This window comes from Anas platyrhynchos, chromosome W, assembly GCF_047663525.1.
Source record: "Anas platyrhynchos isolate ZD024472 breed Pekin duck chromosome W, IASCAAS_PekinDuck_T2T, whole genome shotgun sequence".
NCBI classification, from domain to species: domain Eukaryota; kingdom Metazoa; phylum Chordata; class Aves; order Anseriformes; family Anatidae; genus Anas; species Anas platyrhynchos.
Genome location: NC_092620.1, coordinates 10359633 through 10382479, shown reverse-complemented (window position 1 = coordinate 10382479; position 22847 = coordinate 10359633). Strand labels below are relative to the sequence as shown.

At 42.4% G+C, this 22847-nt stretch overlaps 1 protein-coding gene across 7 annotated transcripts in view; it reads right to left on the bottom strand.

Annotated features, from left to right (window-relative positions):
- Positions 1-3366: 3366 nt before the first annotated feature.
- LOC101804420 (chromodomain-helicase-DNA-binding protein 1) overlaps positions 3367-22847 on the bottom strand; it is a 93269-nt gene continuing 73788 nt past the window's right edge. For 4 of the 7 annotated variants that reach the window (XM_038169386.2, XM_038169393.2, XM_038169394.2 and 1 more), the window contains 12 exons: positions 22188-22318; positions 21662-21800; positions 20771-20921; positions 19631-19753; positions 19134-19277; positions 17571-17828; positions 17000-17140; positions 9817-9995; positions 9560-9656; positions 8707-8764; positions 6693-6903; positions 5981-6470 (listed from right to left, as the gene is read on the bottom strand). In XM_038169386.2, the coding sequence (XP_038025314.1) occupies positions 6125-6470; positions 6693-6903; positions 8707-8764; positions 9560-9656; positions 9817-9995; positions 17000-17140; positions 17571-17828; positions 19134-19277; positions 19631-19753; positions 20771-20921; positions 21662-21800; positions 22188-22318 (1978 nt within the window). In that variant the 3' untranslated portion in view covers positions 5981-6124. Of the gene's footprint in view, positions 6471-6692; positions 6904-8706; positions 8765-9559; positions 9657-9816; positions 9996-16999; positions 17141-17570; positions 17829-19133; positions 19278-19630; positions 19754-20770; positions 20922-21661; positions 21801-22187; positions 22319-22847 lie in introns of all 7 variants that reach the window. The other 3 variants (XM_038169392.2, XM_038169391.2, XM_038169395.2) reach the window with 3 other exon arrangements.

The window sequence follows — 22847 nt, the reverse complement described above, 5'->3', positions numbered from 1 at the left end:
TTGGACAAGGCTGCTGTGTCCCTCACTGCCAGGCCCTCATGTCAGTGGGTCCCTCATGTCAGTCAAGATTTCTAGGTAGCATTATTGTAAATCAGATAAAAATAAACTCCTAGTTCCATTAAACTTTGCTCAGAGTATGTTTTTACTGGAGATTTGAACTGCCAGTAGTTAACTGGCAAGATATTGGCCTCCATTGGGGTACTTGCCACAAACTAACTGCAGTTTAATTGTGGATAATAATCACAGAATGTAAGGGGTTGGAAGGGACCTCGAAAGATCATTGCCTCAGTCTTTAGCGGCAATACTGGTTGTTCTCTGGATACCTAGTACCCTGAGCTGGTGGAAGGGGATGGGGAGCAGGATGTGGCCCTCACCATCAATGAAGAACTGGTTGGTGACCTGCTACGGCACTTGGATGTGCACAAATCGATGGGGCCGGATGGAATCCACCCAAGGGTACTGAGAGAACTGGCAGAGGAGCTGGCCAAGCCCCTATCCATCATTTATCAGCAGTCCTGGCTATCGGGGGAGGTCCCAGCTGACTGGCGGCTAGCAAATGTGACGCCCATCTACAAGAAGGGCCGGAGGGCAGACCCGGGGAACTACAGGCCTGTCAGTTTGACCTCAGTTCCAGGGAAACTCATGGAGCAGATTATCTTGAGTGTCATCACGCGGCACTTACAGGGCAAGCAGGCGATCAGGCCCAGTCAGCATGGGTTTATGAAAGGCAGGTCCTGCTTGACGAACCTGATCTCCTTCTATGACAAAGTGACGCACTGGGTGGACGAGGGAAAGGCTGTGGATGTGGTCTACCTTGACTTCAGCAAGGCTTTTGACACCGTCTCCCACAGCATTCTCCTCAAGAAACTGGCTGCTCATGGCTTGGACTGGCGTACGCTTCGTTGGGTTAGAAACTGTCTGGATAGCCAGGCCCAAAGAGTCGTGGTAAATGGAGTCAAATCCAGTTGGAGGCCAGTCACTAGTGGCATCCCCCAGGGCTCGGTGCTGGGGCCGGTCCTCTTTAATATCTTTTTCGATGATCTGGACGAGGGCATCGAGTGCACCCTCAGTAAATTCGCAGATGACATCAAGTTAGGTGCATGTGTCGATCTGCTCAAGGGTAGGAAGGCTCTGCAGGAGGATCTGGATAGGCTGCACCGATGGGCTGAGGTCAACTGCATGAAGTTCAACAAGGCCAAGTGCCAGGTCCTGCACTTGGGGCGCAATAACCCCAAGCAGAGCTACAGGCTGGGAGATGAGTGGTTGGAAAGCTGCCAGGCAGAGAAGGACCTGGGAGTGATGGTGGACAGTCGGCTGAATATGAGCCAGCAGTGTGCTCAGGTGGCCAAGAAGGCCAACAGCATCCTGGCTTGTATCAGAAACAGTGTGACCAGCAGGGCTAGGGAGGTGATCGTCCCCCTGTACTCGGCTCTGGTGAGGCCGCACCTCGAATACTGTGTTCAGTTTTGGGCCCCTCGCTACAAGAAGGACATCGAGGTGCTTGAGCGGGTCCAGAGAAGGGCGACGAAGCTGGTGAGGGGCCTGGAGAACAAGTCCTACGAGGAGCGGCTGAAGGAGCTGGGCTTGTTCAGCCTGGAGAAGAGGAGGCTCAGGGGTGACCTTATTGCTCTCTACAGATCCCTCAAAGGAGGCTGTAGTGAGGTGGGGGTTGGCCTCTTCTCCCACGTGCCTGGTGACAGGACGAGGGGGAATGGGCTTAAGTTGCGCCAGGGGAGTTTTAGGTTAGATGTTAGGAAGAACTTCTTTACTGAGAGGGTTGTTAGGTACTGGAACAGGCTGCCCAGGGAGGTGGTGTAGTCACCATCCCTGGAAGTCTTTAAAAGACGTTTAGATGTAGAGCTTAGGGATATGGTTTAGTGGGGACTGTTAGTGTTAGGTTAGAGGTTGGACTCGATGATCTTGAGGTCTCTTCCAACCTAGAGATTCTGTGATTCTGTGATTCTGTGATCATCGGGTCCAACCCCCCTGCCAAAGCAGGTTCCTTAGAGCAGGCTGCCCAGGTAGGCATCCAGACAGGCCTTAAATATCTCCAGAGAAGGAGACAATAATGGTTAATAATAATAACGGTTAGCTGATAATCACGACGGAAACTTCATTTCCTTCTTAAAACTCCTAACCTCTCTGCTGGTAAGGGGCGGGGGGAGTTCACATAACCTATTTGTCCTTGCCTTACTGGGGCCTCCCTAAGAGGATACATAGGAGTGTTAGTACTGCTAGTATCAGGGAAGGGGAAACTCTCAATCTCTCTTCTACCTTGTTCTAATTCTTGCTAGAGCCTAGAGTGCACTCCTCTAGGGACAGCGTTAATTCAGTCCCTGGCTCCCTTCCTGGAGTGGCTGCTGTTGCCACCGGTGCAATATTAGGATTAGAGGGAAGGGGTAAATTATCCAAGGGTTCCCATCCTTCCTTCTGACTCTTCTTTCTCCTGGTCCTGACCCATTTTCACTAACTGACTTACCCCCTGCACCCAGCAAGCAGCATAACTCCTCCAAAAAAGGAGTCTTATTGTTTACATATATATTTAAAGTCCGAATATTCATCAGACCGGAATTTTGGTCAAAATACTGCTGTTTTCTTAATTGGTTCCTTTGTCCAGATTAATACACAGTATTTAATCATTTTCTTTTTATAATTTCCCCTAATTTGGGGATTATTTTTCCAATTTCTTATCATTCTTCCTGAAGGACTGTCAGTAGGCACTCCCCCAGGGATATCTCCCTGTCCCCTGGAACCCTTATTTCCCATTTTTCCTAGTCCTTGTCAGTGTGCTGCTACAGAATTTTTTTCCTCCTGCAGGGTACCACACACTAACATTCCAGTTATAGAAAATGGGGGTGTACTGCCAAGCACTTTACCGTGCAAGGGGGTACCGTACTCCAGACTTCCCCAAGACTCTTCCTTTCTCACTTTTAACTTTCGCTTTGTACGTCTCCGGCCACACCCATCACAGAGCTACAGAATCGGGGACTGGGACTCCACACTCACTTCATACAAAAGTACATCCCCATCACACTTCACACAAGAGTCTTACCCGACCACCAAGGCAATATTTAATATTTCTTACCTCAGTCTGTGCACAGAGTTACCGGGTCAGTTCTCAAAACAGGAGTGCCTACCTTCCTTTCTTCCCTAATTCTTCACCAATCCTGCCTTCTTAACCAGTCTCGGTTCCTTTGTCAGTTCTCTGCAGAACCACCATCACCAAGGCACAGGACTGCTGAAATCAGTGGGGCGTGCCGTCCTGCTGCGGTGGTAATGGGGCTCCCCAGAAGGTTACTGGATCCCAGATGAGCCCCCAATTTGTGAGAAACAATCTGTAGCCAATAACACAGGTTCAGGCAAGGATCTCAGTGAAGTAGCATTTTTATTCACAATTGCAATGGTGGATGTTCTGCAAGCAGGAGTGCACAGCAAAAGCATATCATAACCTTATATTCCCTATTACCTGATGCTTGATTCCTCCCCTGTTTCCTCATAAGCTGAGTACTACAGGTTCACAAACTATTTGACCCTTATTATTATACCATATATGTACAATTTTATTTGACCAACCCTTAATTTCTCCTTTTCCTTTTTTTTTTTCCTTCTTATCTCATGGCTAGAAGGCCTGTGATTTTTTTTTTAACTGATTTGGCACTGCTCATCTTGTTTTTCTTAGCTATCCTCCTTATCGTGGGATAGTGGGACCTTCCCCTTACCTGCTTTACATACTCCCCACTGCTATGCCTCTGTTATGCCTGCAGAATCACTTTTGAATACGCAAGGTTAGTGGAATTTTACACTGCAAAAACACCTGCTATTGCAAAAATACAACTTTGTTTCTCACACGATCACTACATGCCCTGACAAAGAGGCCATCCCCCTCTTTCCTGTAAGCCCCCTGAAAGTACTGGAAGGACACTATAACGTCTCCCAAGAGCCTTTTCTTCTGCAGGCTGAACAGCTCCAGCTCCCTCAGCCTGTCTTCATAGGAGAGGTGTTCCAGCCCTTTGATCATCCTCATGGCCCTCCTCTGGACTCATTCTAATAGGTACATATCCTTCTTATATTGGGGGCCCCAAAGCTGAACACAGTACTCACGAGAGCAGAGTAGAGAGGGAGAATCTCCTCCCTTGACCAGCTGGTCATGCTTCTTTTGATGCAACTGAGGATACAGCTGGCTTTCTTGGCTGCGAGTGCCCATTGCCTGCTCTTGTCGAGCTTCTCATCAACCAGCACTCCCAAGTCCTTCTCCTCAGAGCTGCTCTCAATCCATTCTCCACCTAGTCTGTATTTGTACTTGGATTGCCCTGAGCCAGGTGCAGGACCTTACACATGACCTTCATGAGGTTTGCACAGGCCCACTTCTCAAGCCTGTCGAGGTCCCTCTGGATGGCATCCCTTCCCTCCAGTGCATTGACTGCACCACACAGCTTGATGTCATCGGCAAACTTGCTGAGGTTGCACTCAATCCCACCATCCATGTCACTGACAAATATGTTAAACAGCACTGGTCCCAGTACTCACCCCTGAGGGACACCACTCATCACTGTTCTCTACCTGGACATTGAGCCACTGACTGCAACTTTGAGTGCGACCATCCAGCCAATTCCTTAGCCACTGAGTGATGCATCCATCAATTTAGAGACAAGGATATTGTGTGAGAAATCATTGCATGCTTTACACAAGTCCAGGTAGATGACAGCAGTTGCTTTTCCCTTATCTACCAATTCTGTAATCCCATCATAGAAGGCCACCAGATTTGTCAATTTGTTCCTGTAAACACAGTTAATCAGAAAAAATGCTCAACACGTTGTAAAACAAGAAAAACTGAAGCAACAGAGTAGCTCCAACCACATGCCAGTGTAGACATTTATCTTCCCTAATTATGTTGTGTATTAAAATTTAGTACATAGAGTTTAATATTTTTATGGTTAAATATGAGAAACGTACACTGTAGAAAAATACCAGCTAAAAACAAGAGCCCACACACACTTTTAGTTTAAATTTAATTTGTCAGATAGATGTTATCTATGTACAATCAGTGTGCATTGTAACAATTCTATTAATAAAGTAATTCAAATCTTCTAAAATATTATCTGGCTGCATAGCACATTTGATGTTATTGCCCATTTTAAGAGGGAAAACAAATGGATGTACAATAAATTTTGGCTAATTTGATTCTTAAGTGTTCAGATATTGAACACTCCTCCTTTAAAACTAATGGATCGGAAAAAAACTTTCCAGAACACAATTTAATTCAATATTTCTCATCATTTCATTACAACAAATCACGATATTGACAGTTTAATAGAAACAAACAAACAAACAAACAAAAAAACATGTATCTGAATTATCAAATAAAAAAGGGGCACAAAAGGAATAAAAATGTTCCCTTTCCCCATTTCTACATTCTGAACAGTGTTTTCATCAAGATATTTTATTAAAAAGAATTAGCACACTGACTTTTTTTTTCATACTTGTGACAAGAAGGCCTGAGCTGGTGGGGAAAGGAACAAGAGAAAAAAAAAAAGTTAATTTAATTAATTTGCAGTGATTTATTTTCATTTATTTATTGTAAAAAGGCATTATTACAACTGATCACAGAAGAAATCCTGGCTATGTTACAGTTATAGATAAAGAATTTAAATATTCGAGCTTGTTATGAAAAGCGGCAAGGTGGTTGCAGTTTAAAATGTAAACATACAGTTTTGGAAAGTGAGAATTCTTTACTAAGAAAACAAAGCAAACTCCTCATTCCTTCTTGAAACATGACCATATGTCAGTGTTTAAAAATTCATTTATAAACAATTTAAACTGTGTTCAGCCTAAAAACAGTTTTATAAGATCCAGTCTTGATGGGATAGTGTTGAGGTCCCTGTAAAAAAAATAAAAAATAAAAATAAAAAAAGAGAAAAAGTGCCACAACATTTGCAGCACTGTGCAGCATAAACTTTAAATACAAAAATATTTTTCTTTTGTTGGGATAACAGACCTTGCATCCTGGGAAGAAGTAACAATACTGTTACTGATAGAATATCCAGTCTTTCAAGTCACATAAGGCAATTACTGTGTTAGCTTACTGTATATGGCTAAAAGAAGGTCCAGAAAATGTCAGTCTTTGTTATGTTTTTCGGCTACTCCATGTATGTTCAGGTGTATTTTTGTGATCTGATGAGTGTTCAAATGGAGATCTTGAACCATAAGGAGACTTCTGATCTAATGGTGACCTTGAGCCACTACCAGAAGCTCTGTGGTCCATTTGCCAGTCTGAGTGGTACCTATAATCTCTGGAAGATTTATGATGGCTGTACTCTGAAATTGAACAGGGATCTGAATGCATCCTGTGGTCTGAATGGGAATGGTGATCTGAATGAGGCCTACTATCTTTTAAACTTCCTTCTAGGTTTGACCTGTGATCTCTGCTCATGTGGTCATCCAACTTCCTATGTTTACTATCACTATAGTATCTGAAACAAACAAACAAACAAAACACCAGTATATTAGTATTACTGAATACACGGTAAGAACTACAATTATGTCAGTTCGACAGAACTGCATTAGAGAACTTTCTTTGCAATTCTGTATTAATCAAAACAAAACAAAACAAAACAAAACACTTTGTTGCTTACTACAAGCAGGCTACAGGAAGGGAATTCTTAAGAGACTTTACAATAGCTGAAGCAACTTACCTGCTGTCTTGTTTGTAGTGATCCCACTCTCTATGATCTTTTCCATTGCTGAAGGCTGAATACGGCCTTTTCCTAGAGTCAGTTTTCTTATAAGCAGCTCCCTGATGCCTGTCCTTATGATGATCATGGTATTGTGACAAATGTCTATCAGAAGAATAACTGTCCCTGCTACTGTCATCATGGTTTGTATTCTCTTTAATTCTTTCAACATCTGTTTAATAAAGTAGACAAAGGTTATAAGCCTTAAAGGAACCCTCAGGAAGTTTGCAGATGACACCAAGTTGGGGGGGGAGTGTCAATCTGCCAGAGGGTAGGAAGGGCCTGCAGAGGGACCTGGACAGGTTGGATCGAAGGGCAGAGGCCAGTGGGATGAGGTTCAACATGGCTAAGTGCCAGGTCCTGCACTTTGGCCACCTCAACCCCATGCAGTGCTATGGGCTTGGGACAGAGTGGCTGGAAAGCTGTGCAGAAGAAAAGGATCTAGGGGTGTTGGTAGATGCTCGCCTGAACATGAGCCAGCAGTGTGCCCAGGTGGCCAAGAAGGCCAATGGCATCCTGGCTAGTATCAGGAATAGTGTAGCCAGCAGGACCAGGGAGGTGTTCATCTCTCTGGACTCAGCTCTGGTGAGTCCGCACCTCGAGTACTGTGTTCACTTTTGGGCCCCTCACTTCAAGAAAGACATCGAGTCCCTGGAGCATGTCCAGAGAAGGTCTACAAAGCTGGTGAAGGGTCTGGAACACAAGTCTTCTGAGGAGCGGCTGAGGGAACTGGGGTTGTTTGGTCTGGAGAAGAGGGAGGCTCAGGGAAGACGTTATTGCTCTCTACAACTACCTGAAAGGCAGTTGTGGGGAGCTGGGGGTAAGCCTCTTCTCCCAGATAACTAGCGATAGGATTAGAGGGAATGGCCTCAAGTTGCACCAGGGAAGTTTCAGGTTGGAAATTAGGAGACATTTCTTCTCAGAAAGAGTAGTCAGACTTTGGAACAGGTTGCCCAGGGAGGTGGTGGAATCACCATCCCTGGGGGTGTTTAAGGAAAGGTTGGACGTGGTGCTTAGGGACATGGTCTAGTGGGTGATATTGGTGGTAGGGTGATGGTTGGACCAGATGATCTTGGAGGTCTTTTCCAACCTTAATGATTCTATGATTTTATAAGGAATTCTTATACACTATACATTTTTCTTCACCTAATTCAAACAGCACTTCTACCTGTCAGATTTAAAGCAATATGAAAATGACACTATCATTTGACAGAAACAAGATCTAAACAGTTTAAAGACAAATGCACTAATGTGAGTGAACTGAGAGAGACCTCAGAAGTAAATAGAAGGCATGCAAGCTAGGAATATGTAGGGCTGAGAAGCTAAGCTTTTCAGACTTATAAACTGAATGGAGAGGATGAGTGTGGTCCAAATGAGAGGTGAGTAGAGGCCTTCAACAGTGCACTTTTAGACAGAATGGTTGGAAGTTCCTCTCTAAGGAGAGAGAGCCGTAGCATGAACGTCAGTTCTAAAGGTACAACTTATTAATGAAACATATTATGTTCATTTTAAACCAATGATAACATACTCAAGTTTTACATTACATGATATAAAAATAAGTATTAAAAGAAGGTAAGTGTGGGAGCATAGAAAAACTGATTTTGTCAACAATAAAAGACATCCTATATTTCCTGAAATCATGGTGACATTACAACTGCTACAAATATGCACAGAGCCTCCAAGAAGTTTACAAGTTTTGAGTAGGCCTCTCTCCCTTGCCAAAATTAAATATAAATATTTGCTTTTTATTTATTTTAAAAGAACAGCCAAATAACTTGCTACTAAAATCAGTAAGTACCAGGTTCAGTCTCTGCTCAGTTGAATTTCATCAGCAAATTAGTGAAGTTATGCCAAGTCAGCCTATCCCTATTATATCCAGGAATATGGGAGTTCTAGGAAACATTTTTAAAACTTATTTCATTTTACATCCCACATTTAAGGTACATAGCACAAGAATATACTTAAGATTTCTTACCTGGATTTCTAATTACTTGTGTATTCACATTGCTGCTAATGTTCTGATCATTATGTTGCTGAAAGAGACAAGTACAGAAACTGTAATTGATAAATCCCAAAGTTGCATCGGAATTCTTCAGAAAATATCCTAACAAAATAGACTAGTTTACAATGAACAGAAAAATACACTTCAAGTAATCATTTTGTTATTGTTCCTTTGTTGTGGTTTAACCCAGCCAGCAGTTAATCACCACACAGCCTCCCCCCGCAGTGGGATGGGGGAGAGAATTGGAGAAAAGTAAAAGCTCGTGGGTTGAAATAAAGACAGTTTATTAGGACAGAAAAGAAAGGAAAATAATAATAATAATGATAATGATAATAGTATTACTACTACCAATGTGTACAAAATAAGAGATGTACAATGCAATTGCTCACCACCCGCTGACCAATGCCCAGCCTATCCCCGAGCAGCAGTTCCCCCCACCCTGGTCAGCCACCCCATATTAATTGTTCAGCATGACATCAGATGGTATGGAATATCCCTTTGACCAGTTTGGGTCAGCTGTCCTGGGTCGGTCCCCTCTCAGCTCCTGCTGCACCCCCAGCTTCCTCGCTGGCAGGACAGCATGAGAAGCTGAAAAGTCCTTGGCTTAGTGTAAGCACTGCTCTGCAGCAATTACAATATCGGTGTGTTATCAACATTATTCTAATCATAAATCCCAAACAGAGCACCCTACCAGCTACTAAGATGAAAATTAACTCTATCCTAGCTGAAATCGGGACATCCTGATAATCTATTAAACTGATAATATAAAAAAAAAGTTATAATAATTAGAATACAAATTTGTATAGAGAGAGTTTTAAAGTATTACCTGAGATTCTTGGCGTTTTTTGATTGCATGTTTATACAGTTTGTGCAGCTTTCTGGCATCAAATTCTGTAAACTTGGAGACAAAAATCCACAAGTTTCTGAGGAGAAAGAAAGAGAGGTTATAATTCTTCCATATATTAGTTTTTCATGTACAATACAAGAGAACGCAGACTTATGTTATTTCAACTTTACTTCAGTAAACTGAAATCATATTATGGATTTTCCTTTTTCCAAGAAAAAATTTGTAGAATAACTTACTTTCTCCATTGTTTAATTTGTTCAGGATTTGGGTACTCCTTTAGACATTCAGTAATATGGTCCCCAATTTTGATTAGGCACTGTCTAGTATGTTCTAGCTGTTCCCTTTCAGAAAGGCCTTTCTCTGGTCGATCCAGTTGTTTCAATGCTGCTTTGACAGGCCTCATTCTTTCTTTGCACTGTAAAATGGAAAAAAAGAAATACATTAATTCAAAGGGGAAAAAAATTCTAAAACATGACCCACCCTTACTGTGCTATTTATACAGGCAAAAACAGTACTGATCTAAGCCAAATGAAAAAGACTTCACTCACAGCCCATTACATTTAGTTTTACAAGAGGTTTAATTTGGAAAAAAAAAGTATTTGAAACCAAGTAGAAAATTTATTCTTAGATTATATGCATTAGATTATATGCAACACAGATAATAAATAAAACACTAATTTAATATAAAAAAATAAAAGGGAAAAGAATTATTATAATGCAGTTTTAAAATCATGGGTTTAACAGCACGAGTATATCAGACAAGACTTATATTACTTTTTAGGACCTTGAAAGCTATACAAACTCAGTGTCAAGATTCAGTATATTTCAAGTAGATACTTTCTGAAACAGTTAAACTTGGCATTCAGCAGAAGATAAGCATTCCTTCTCCGAGCAGTTTATAAGCCCGAGTTCTATGCAGATATTAAGAGAAACTAACATATCTAGGATAAAGATATGAACGACATACGAACAACTCCTCTGACGGCAGTCTCCCGTTAGCTAGGCTGCAATGGTCTCCACCAGGCACAGTGCGCTCTCCAGGAAGTCAGTACATACCCAGACCGACTGCCCATCCAAAAATGCAGCAGTTCAGGTCACTGGATGCGGGGAGTGTCTGATCCTGTTGCTGCCATCGGCAGGAGGCAGAGAGACTGTGTGCGTGAGGTGCGAGCAGGTGGACGACCTGGTCCGCATGGTGGCAGAACTCAAGGAGGAGGTGGAGAGGTTGAGGGCTATCGGGGAGTGCGAGCGGGAGATAGACTGGTGGAGCAACTCCCTGCAGGGCCTCAAGGAGAGGTACCGGGGTGAGACACCCCAAATGGGGGTGGACCCCCTGCCCTGTCGCCGTCGGGCAGAGGGAGGGGACCTGGGAGTTGAGGAGGAATGGAGACAGGTCCATGCTCGACCTCGCAGGCGATGCCCTCCCCTTCCGGCCCCACCTTCCCAGGTGCCCTTATACAACAGACTTGAGGCCCTGGAGCTTGAGAGACCCGTGGGTGAGGATGAGGTAGGAAGCCTACCCAGGAGGACGCCTAGGGCGAGGAAGTCAACTCCACGCCTCAGGACTGCCTCCACCATGAAAGAAAGAAGGGTGATTGTTGTAGGCGACTGACTCCCTTCTCAGGGGAACAGAGGGCCCTATTTGTCGGCCTGACCCTACCCGTAGGGAAGTCTGCTGCCTCCCTGGGGCCAGGGTCAGGGACGTTGCCAGGAAGCTTCCCAACCTGGTTCACCCCTCTGACTATTATCCTCTTTTGATAGTCCAGGCTGGCAGTGACGACGTTGAAGAGAGAAGCCTCAAGGCTATCAAACAGGACTTTAGGGGGCTGGGACGATTAGTGGAGGGAGCGGGAGTACAGGTGGTGTTTTCGTCCATCCCTACAGTGGCAGGGAGGGGTACAGAGAGGACACGGAAAGCCCACCTGATAAACACGTGGCTCAGAGGCTGGTGCCAGCACAGAAATTTTGGGTTTTTTGACCATGGGGCGCTTTACTTGGCACCCGGCCTGATGGCCGCAGATGGGTCCCTATCTCTAAGGGGAAAACGGATCGTGGGCCAGGAGCTGGCGGGGCTCATTGAGAGGGCTTTAAACTAGGTAAGATGGGGGATGGGGCTGAAATAAGGCTTGTTGGAGCTGTGCCAGGGGGAACAATGGCAAGGCTGGGGGATAAGGCAATGGCCCAGCTGAAGTGCATCTACACCAATGCATGCAGCATGGGTAACAAACAGGAGGAGCTGGAAGCCATCGTGCAGCAGGCAGGCTACGACTTGGCTGCCATCACGGAGACGTGGTGGGACCACTCTCACGACTGGAGTGCTGCAATGACTGGCTATAGGCTCTTCAGAAGGGACAGGCAGAACAGAAGGGGTGGTGGTGTGTCTCTCTATATTAGAGAATCTTTTGATGTCGTGGAACTCGAGGCTGGGAATGATAAGGTTGAGTCCCTGTGGGTTAGGATCGGCAGGAAGGCCAACAAGGATAGCATCCTGGTGGGGGGTCTGTTATAGACCGCCGAACCAGGATGAGGAGACGGATGAGGAGTTCTACAGGCAGCTGACAGAAGTTGCGAAATCATCAGTGCTTGTTCTCGAGGGGGAATTCAACTTCCCTGACATATCCTGGAAACACAACACAGCCCAGAGAAAGCAATCTAGGAGGTTTCTGGAGGGCGTGGAAGATAGCTTCCTGACGCAGCTGGTTAGTGAACCTTCCAGGGGCGCTGCCCCACTAGACCTTCTCTTCACAAACTGAGAAGGACTGGTGGGAGATGTGGTGGTCGGAAGCTATCTTGGGCAGAGTGACCACAAAATGGTGGAGTTCTCTATTCTTGGCGAGGCCAGGAAGGGGACCAGTAAAACTGCTATATTGGACTTCTGGAGGGCTGACTTTGAGCTGCTCAGGACACTGGTTGGCAGAGTCCCTTGGGAGGCGGTTCTGAAGGGCAGAGGAGTCCTGGAAGGCTGGGCACTCTTCAAGAAGGAAATCTTAATGGCACAGGAGTGGTCCGTCCCCACGTGCCCAAAGACAAGCCGGCATGGAAGAAGAACGGCCTGGCTCAACAGAGAGTTGCAGCTTGCGCTTAGGAGAAAAAGAGGGTTTATAATCTTTGGAAAAAAGGGCGGGCCACTGAGGAGGACTATAAGGATGTTGCGAGGCTGTGCAGGGACAAAATTAGAAAGGCCAAAGCTCATCTGGAGCTCAATCTGGCTACTACCGTTAAAGACAACAAAAAATGTTTTTACAAATACATCAACGCAAAACGGAGGACTAAGGAGAATCTCCATCCTTTACTGGATGCGGGGGGAAACCTAGTTACAAAAGATGAGGAAAAAAAGGAGGTGCTTAATGCCTTCTTTGCCTCAGTCTTTAGCGGCAAAACCAGTTGTTCTCTGGATACCCAGTACCCTGAGCTGGTGGAAGGGGATGGGGAGCAGGATGTGGCCCTCACCATCAATGAAGAACTGGTTGGTGACCTGCTATGGCACTTGGATGTGCACAAATCGATGGGGCCGGATGGAATCCACCCAAGGGTACTGAGAGAACTGGCAGAGGAGCTGGCCAAGCCCCTATCCATCATTTATCAGCAGTCCTGGCTATCGGGGGAGGTCCCAGCTGACTGGCGGCTAGCAAATGTGACGCCCATCTACAAGAAGGGCCGGAGGGCAGACCCGGGGAACTACAGGCCGGTCAGTTTGACCTCAGTTCCAGGGAAACTCATGGAGCAGATTATCCTGAGTGTCATCACGCGGCACTTGCAGGGCAAGCAGGTGATCAGGCCCAGTCAGCATGGGTTTATGAAAGGTAGGTCCTGCTTAACGAACCTGATCTCCTTCTATGACAAAGTGACGCACTGGGTGGACGAGGGAAAGGCTGTGGATGTGGTCTACCTTGACTTCAGTAAGGCTTTTGACACCGTTTCCCACAACATTCTCCTCAGGAAACTGGCTGCTTGTGGCTTGGACTGGCGTACGCTTCGTTGGGTTAGAAACTGTCTGGATAGCCAGGCCCAAAGAGCTGTGGTGAATGAAGTCAAATCCAGTTGGAGGCCAGTCACTAGTGGCGTCCCCCAGGGCTCGGTACTGGGGCCAGTCCTCTTTAATATCTTTTTCGATGATCTGGATGAGGGCATCGAGTGCACCCTCAGTAAGTTCGCAGATGACACCAAGTTAGGTGCGTGTGTCGATCTGCTCAAGGGTAGGAAGGCTCTGCAGGAGGATCTGGATAGGCTGCACCGATGGGCTGAGGTCAACTGCATGAAGTTCAACAAGGCCAAGTGCCGGGTCCTGCACCTGGGGCACAACAACCCCAAGCAGAGCTACAGGCTGGGAGATGAGTTGTTGGAGAGCTGCCAGGCAGAGAAGGACCTGGGAGTGATGGTTGATAGTTGGCTGAATATGAGCCAGCAGTGTGCTCAGGTGGACAAGAAGGCCAACAGCATCCTGGCTTGTATAAGAAACAGTGTGACCAGCAGTGCAAGGGAAGTGATTGTCCCCCTGTACTCGGCTCTGGCGAGGCCGCACCTCAAGTACTGTGTTCACTTTTGGGCCCCTCGCTACAAGAAGGACATCGAGGTGCTCGAGCGAGTCCAGAGAAGGACGATGAAGCTGGTGAGGGGTCTGGAGAACAAGTCTTACGAGGAGCGGCTGAGGGAGCTGGGCTTGTTCAGCCTGGAGAAGAGGAGGCTCAGGGGCGACCTTATCGCTCTCTACAGATACCTTAAAGGAAGCTGTAGCGACGTGGGGGCTGGTCTGTTCTCCCACGTGCCTGGTGACAGGACAAGGGGGAATGGGCTAAAGTTGCTCCAGGGGAGTTTTAGGTTGGATGTTAGGAAGAACTTCTTTACCGAAAGGGTTGTTAGACATTGGAACGGGCTGCCCAGGGAGGTGGTTGAGTCACCATCCCTGGAAGTCTTTAAAAGACCTTTAGATGTAGAGCTTAGGGATATGGTTTAGTGGAGGACTTGTTAGTGTTAGGTCAGAGGTTGGACTCGATGATCTTGAGGTCTCTTCCAACGTAGAAATTCTGTGATTCTGTGATAAAGCTACTTTAGGTATGCCTAAATTAGCAACAGCGTACAATACAGATGTACCCATATATACATTTAGTATGTGTGTTCCTGAATTTTCACACTAATTCAAATGTATTAATAATAGATGGAGATAAACTAGTAAACATGTTTTAAATTAAAGACACTTGCTTGGAAATACCATCCAATCACAACAGCAAGGCAGACAGATGAAATGCATATTCTACCTGTCACATGGCAGAGAAGTCAAATGAGTTGGCCTCTACAACCCTCATCGGTATATTTCCATTTGATAAGATAAACATACTAATTAGACTGCATCTGACTATGGCTTAATGATGACTATACATTCCAGAAGAGAGGGCCTGTCCAAAAACGTTCTATACACAAACAAATTAGAATTGTTCCCACTATGGAAAAGAGGCAAGTCTCTATATCATAGAAACATACATTCAAAGAACGGTTTGGGTTGGAAGGGACCTTAAAGATCATCTAGTTCCAACCCCCCTGCCATGGGCAGGGACACCTTTCACTAGACCAGTTTAATCAAAGCCCCATCCAACCTGGCCTTAAACACTTTCAGGGATGGGGCATCCAAAACTTCTCTGGGAAACCCGTTCCAGTGCTTCACCATGCTCACAGTAAAGAATTTCTTCCTAATATCTAATCTAAATCTACCCTCTTTTAGTTTAAAGCCATTACTTCTTGCCCTATCTCTACACTCCCTGATAAAGAATCCCTCCCCAGCTTTCCTGTAGGTCCCCTTTAGGTACTGTAATGTTGTTATAAGGTTTCCCTGGAGCCTTCTCTTCTCCAGGCTGAACAACCCCAGCTCTCTCAGCCTGCCTTCATAGGAGAGGTGCTCCAGCCCCTTGATCATCTTCGTGGCCCTCTTCTGGACTCATTCTAATACTTCTGTGTCCTTCTTGTACTGAGGGCCCCAGAGCTGAACACAGTACTCCTTCCTCACTGCCCTCAGGATCCTAAATTGCACCATTTCATGGTCACTGCAGCCAAGGCTGTCCTTGAATTTCACATTCCCCACCAGCCCCTCCTTGTTGGTGAGAATGATATGCAGCATAGCACCTCTCCTTGTTGGCTCCTCTATCACTTAGAGAAGGAAGTTATCATCAATGCATTCCAGGAACCTCCTGGATCCCAAATCAAAACTGAGGGCATTTGAAGAACATCTCCGCTCCCCTATCAACGTCAAGGGATAATTCAGAAATCAGTGAAGCTGCTGTTCCATTGCCAGTTCATGCCATTGATTTATTAAACAGTTACATTATATATTGCACTAACCACAGCTTAAAGCAACCTTTTAAAGACAGTTTACAGAGTGCATTGCTTAAGTTAATGTAGAGGTGATCAGAGAAGCATAACTATACATGGGAATCAAGTGATTTTCAGTCACCTAACCACATATAAGATATCCTGGAAGTCATGGACAATTTGCTTATAATGTATAGATTAAAAAAACAACAACAACAAAACAAACAAAAATAAATCCCCCAAACCCACATACATAAACTGGTCAGTTACCATACTGATGAGAAAACAAGATAATTTGCCTCTCACAGTTAACATTACAGTAGATCCAGTAGACCCATCTGGCAGTAGCAGACAACTGTTGAAAACTGAATGATAAAAGTTCCACAGCAGAAAATTAGCTGCTCAGAATAACTCCTTGACACCTTTCCAAAGGTCCTAATCAACCTATAAAATTGTATAGGTTGAGTTTACCTAACATTTTTTCTTCCAGTATTGATACTGTTGTAGTCAAAAGTAGTGATTTAATAGTTTTTATTTTATTTTATTTTATTTTATTTTATTTTATTTTATTTTATTTTATTTTATTTTATTTTATTTTATTTTATTTTATTTTATTTCAGAGAGATCAATCACTCCGGCAAGATATTTCTAAGGACTTTTGGATTTGTTCCTTCCTGTGTCTAACACAGGAAGTCTGTAATACTTCAAGATCAACTTTGAAACTTAATTTTTCTCATTCGCTTACAAAGAACAAAAGGGTATTTGATAAGGTCAGGCCAGTGGCTACAACGACTGTGTTAAAACTCATTTGTTTCTGTCCTTTAAGGACACGAGTTATTCTTGATTATGGATCTTCATAGTCTGTATTTTAAAACTATTCAGTGCACAGGCCAATGGACAAATATTCTTCACTATACTGCAAAAATAGAATAAAACAAAACTGCTGGCCCGAAAACAAAACTGATTTTAGTATAGTATAGATAATCCTTCATTGTTCTGAGATTTTACTGACAATAGATATCTTTGTTATAATGTCTAATTAGCAGAATCAAGAACATCCAAAATTGTGTTCATTTAGAATATCAAGTGTAAACACTAAGTTATCAACAAGAGACTTACCACACTGAATGTCTTCTGATCCAGTTCTTCAGATTCTTCAGATATAGGAACTGGTTCACTAGTTGCAGTAATATGAACTGGAATATCCAACGATGGAACTTTTTTATTTTTTTCTTTATTTTCAGATTTGATTTCATTTACCTAAGAATAGATATGAAAATGTATCTGATCAGCAAACCTTATTTTTCGACTGGAATTATACTGTAATTAGGCAATCACCATAATTACTGCATTCTCTTCAGTTATAGCAAGAAAAATATATTCTGACATGCAATTATGGTACATTTTATTTTCTCTCTCTGAGGGATGGAGAATGAGAATGGAAAAGTTATGAGTTTCTTATATTACTTGCATTCACGGTCCCATTAAGCTATGCATCTTTAAAGGGGCAATTTCCCATTTCATTTGTCTGTCTTTGTAGTTGCAAGTGGTAAAAATAAAATTTCAAATGACGCAAAAGATTTCAATGTAATGACAACTGTGAAGTGATCCAAAATACATTTTCAACTCAAAATCATTCACAAAAGCTGGTGGCCTTTTCTAGTGCTATAAGAAAAGTAAACCTAGTTACCTTCTCTTCCTTTACTTCTTTTTCTTTCTGTGTGGATTCCTTTACTTTGTTTTCTCTCTTTTCTTTAATATATTTAAATTCTTTCTTATCCTCCTTTTCTTTTTTCTCCCTTTTCAAATCCCTCTTAATTTCCTTTTCTTTTGTCTCTCTTTTTTCTTCAGCTTCCTTTTTTATACCAATATCTGGCTCATGCTTTTCTTCATTTTCTTTTTCTGCTTTTACTTTTTTACGCGGATGTTTCACTGAAACAATCTCATCCTGTGATACACAAGCATATATATCACATCAAACTGAGTTCTTAGCTATACAAGTTTTGTAACCATAAAATAAAAAATTACTTTTTTTTGTGTGTGTGTGATTTCTTAGGTTTATTACCTATCAACTAGAGCTGGATACAGTTGCAAAGAAAAATAAGGACTACTTACTAATTTCCTTGATGTGACACAAAACAAGTACTGATTGGGCAGTAGTAATGGGGGTGAGAGATTAAGCCCATTTAACTTTCATATCCCCAAAGAAATCTGCCCCTGTAAAAGCTTTAAAGAGCTAAAAGCAATAAGGAAGTAGGCATCAGAAAACAGCTGATTTTAGAGGGCACTCAAGTGATGGTGAGGATAAGACCTCTGTTCTGTTTAGCTTTCTTCTAGTAACTTTTTTACTGACTACAAATTAAACATTCACAGTCAAAGGAAAAGGGAAAAGAGTTCCAACTTCCTCTTTTCCAGAGGTGTTCTGAAGAATCTGGTGTTCTTTTATCTACCTTCAAAGTCACAGAATTAGGTGAGCAACATGGCCAGCCCCTAGACTTCATCACTTCATCATCTCTAGGGAACCTGCTTTGGCAGGGGGGTTGGACATGATGATCTCTTGAGGTCCCTTCCAACCCCTACAATTCTGTGATTCTGTGATCTGTTTTGTCCCCTGTCCCCCCCCCCCCCCCCCCCCCCCCGTGATTTCTGCTGTGTGATAGATTTAAATAAGTGACCCAACAAAAGCAGAGGCCTAAAGGAATTAATTGGAAGTAATAAAAATATAAGAAAGTTAAGTAGTCTATTAGAATAATGAAACCCTTGACATATACAGGAACATTCACTTGTATGTATCAAAACATCATTTATTCATGCTGTGCTTTCTAATCAAGCTTGATTTTTTTTCCTGAGCCTGGAAAAAGTTGCTACCTGAAGAATCATTATCAGTAGTAATAACGGATTAGTCAGAAACATTGGAGTATTTATGATGATTGAGTTTTCACGTTACATTAAAATTACATTTCTAGCAGATACAATGCTCAGGTGTTTAAAGAGCATTGAAATTGCATGATGTCACTTGTAATTGGACTACAACGTTCTTTTAGGACATAATAATTTGGACAACTAATCATAAATGCCTCAGCTACAGACTTATCATTAAATTAAAATAGATACAGTCTTCCATGTGATTATATTGATGCAATTTTATTTGCCACAGAAGGAGAATGCCATTCAAGTGTTTCAATTTTATTAAATCAAACAGAAGATCAAATTGAAAGTGTTACTAATAAAGAACTGAATAACCCATCTTTACCATATGAAAGATGTTTAACTCATTATCTTCACCAGATTTTTCTGAGGGTGGTGACGAGGAATCACTTTTTATTTCTTCTTTTAGTTTTGCAGCCTTTGTTGCTTTACTCTTCTTACTTCTTGTTTTCCTCCTCTTTGAATTGCCCTGAATGCAAATCGGTACCTTTATTATGTGAACTGACAAGTATCTGCACCATAGTTGCAGAAAAAATTGTTTTTATGTTAAATAAAACATTAATTTTATTTGTTAACACTAACGACTAATACTGTTCTCAGGACTGGAGACTGAACCTAGCGCAACAGTAGAGTATATATACAAATAAGAGGCAATAAAATAATATTAAACTTGCAATTCATTCCTCGAGTTAGTCTCATATAATGTGATTAGCAATATGGAGAAAATTGCACAAAGAGTAGAACTAAGGAAAAAGAAGGATCTATTGATATGCCCATAAGCATAATATGTTATCTCGCTACTGAATGTCAAGATTTACTTACTGCACTAGCAAGTCTCTGTGCTTCCTTTCTTGCAAGGTCTTTATTCAGTAATTTAATGAGGTAGTCTGCACGGGTCTGTAACTGCTTGGCCTGGGGTTTCTTGTCCGGATCATCAGGTAAAATCTGAAGAGAGCAATGGTGGTATCAACTATAAGTACACATTATCAAATTTGGAAGCTGCATTAAAAAAAAAAAAAAAAAAAAACAAACGTAGAAAACCAATTCACTCCAACTACACCTGGCAAACATAACAGCATACTTGAAGGAATGTATAATTTCTTCAACGTTATATATTTTCCGCAAACACACAAGTAATGTAGAGTCTTGGAAATGGCCTCACAAAATTTACAGTAAACTCAAAAAAATAGCTTCAAATTTCTGTTTCCAATTTCATAGTTTATCTAAGAAATTCAGAGCTCCTGTACCACTGTCATCCACAGATCTAGTTCTGACTTGTGCTTCTTCTAAATGCAGAACTCATTACCACAGAATATTTCTGAAGCCAAAAATATAAATGAGTGATTTAATAAAACAGGCAAAATTATGGAAGGCAGGGGTACGATATCATTAAACAGATACAATCCTGACCTCTCAAATCCCAAAGCTACAGGTTGTTGACAATGTCACTGAGTTTGCTTCACTTCAGTCTTTCCCTAAATATCTGTTTCTCACTACTAGGCAGACGCTGCACTACTACTTGTCTAATGAACACAGCTATTCTCATGTTGTGAATGAGAGGCAGTTTCAAGCAAAGAAACTGTGGATGGGAAAGAAAGGAGGGGTGAGAAAACCAAACCAAAACCCCAAAATAGCCTTCCCTCCAAAAGATCAAGAATAAAATTAACATAACTAGAGCATCTAAAGTAGGGAAACAACAGATGGAAGAGAGAAAATTCAAGTGACAGAAATCCAAATACACAAAAATAATGTAACAGACTATAAGAAGGTATAATTCAAATGAATATACAAGATCTTGAATTCTAATAAATGTACAACAAGAATACAAAGGAGTACAACTGTCCTAACTTCTGTGCAATTTCAGCAATCATAAAATAAGCTCTTTCAGTAACTGATCTTTTTAGCATTATTACTTAAACATCAAAAAAAAAAGTCCTTCATGAAATTTCATAGATGACATACCTTCTGCGTCAAACTGAGATCAGGATCCATTTTTATCATTTCCCAGCTGCCATAACCATACTCATAGATACCTATTAACAGATTGGAATCATCTTCCTTACCCCAATCTATATCAAAATGAGCTGCCTTGGTGTGGCATGGGATGACATATCTAGTAGAAAAAAAATAGAAACATAAATAAGCCATCTTCTCAAACTTAGCAAGGGAGAAAGGAACATGCTAAGAGCAGAAACAAAAATGTTACACCACTAAAATGCTGGTATATTTAGGTAAGTAATCCAGATAACTATCATAAGATTTTCTTACAATTTCTATAAAATATTTATTGAAATCAGTACTGAAACAAGTTTTAAAGCAGATCTAGATCAAGATATAAAGAACAACAGATATCTATCTGTGGTCATGGATTAAGACAGAATTGGTTAACAATGAAGACAAGCTTAAAATATCACTCTTGTGTAACTGCTAACTGAATAAGCGTAGTCTAGGGACTGTGATACAGAAGGTAGCAAGCTAAGAAGTTCAGAGGGCTGAAACTATCATCAACAATTAGTATCTGTTCCCCTTTGACAGATATTGCTTTCCCTCAGGCAGAGGTGACACAAAGCAACTCCTCAACAAGCCTAATTTCTACTCTGAAATAATTAAGAGTAACTGAACCCAGGCCCCAGTGAATACAGTTCAGAAGCCAAAGCAAATACTGGCTACAAAGGAGAGGGAAGAAAGAATAAACAAAGAATGTGGATCAGATTATGCTACCAGTTCTTACAGGAAATGAAGCAACACTGGTGTCCCAGCGCGCTTACAGTCTGGATTGGTTAAATATATGCTTACAAGACTTGAATAATTTTCTAGATTATTGTTTCCTTTAGGAGGAGAATAAAAAAATACCTTTTCCTTTCTTCTGGATCTAAAGGAATGGATTTGTGCAATGGTGCCAACTCTTCTTCATGGGAGATGACTAGCTTTGCATTCACCTGCACTCCTGATATTCGGAATGTTGGGCCTTTAACTTTCCCAAGTCCACCTCCTTAAAATAAAGGACAAAACTATTAAAATATTCAGCCTTTAGGTGAATGTTATACACAAACGTAAAGAAAAAACAAAATTGATAATATAGCAGATGAAATTCAATTAGAAAAACTTTTTCTAAACAAACACTCTAAACTCCAGAATCTCAAGGTCTTCCAAATACTAGTAGATTAATTACAAATTTCATGATAAAGCAAAATCATGTCACATTCCACTGTGACAAAATACACAGGGAATGGGGATTTTTTTTTTTAATTCACCAAGCACACTAACATTTTTGTTTCTGTTTTCCCCCAAGAAAATAAATGTTATAATCAGACCTTAAGAATAGCTCATAACACTTGACACTTTTTATTCCGCTTGCCAACTCCCAAATACAATTTACCTGATCTTTCTTGTCCAAAGGCATTGTCCCTTAAAGCCTTAATGCATCCATTATGTACAAGTTCTCCCAGACGTCTAAGGTCTGTTTCCGATTTATCAACTAGCTCAGCATCTCTAGCTATAGCATCTAACCTATAAAAAAAGAAGTATGCTTTTATAACTGTAAAACATTAGTAACTACACAATCAGAGAACCAAGGAATACCTGAGATTGGAAGGGGCCCTCTGGAGGTCATCTGGTCCAAGCCCCCTGCTCAAGCAGGGACACCTAGAGCAGGTTGCCCAGGACCACAGGCCTAGGACCACAGGCCCAGGACCACAGGCTTTGGGCAACCTGTTCCACTGCTCCATCACCCACACAGTAAAAAAGAAAAAGAAAAAAGTGCTTCCTGATGTTGAGATGGATCCTCCTGTGTTTCCATTTGTGCCCATTGCCTCTCGTCCTGTCACTGGGCACCACTGAAAAGAGCCTGGCTCCATCCTCTTCGCATCCTCCCTTCAGGTATTTATAGACATTGATGAGATACCCCTGGGCCTTCTCTTCTCCAGGCTAAACAGTCCCAGCTCTCTCAGCCTCTCCTCATAGGAGAGATGTTTCAGTCCCTTAATCATTTTTGTGGCCCCTTTGTTGGACTCTCTCCAGTAGATCCAGGTCTCTCTTG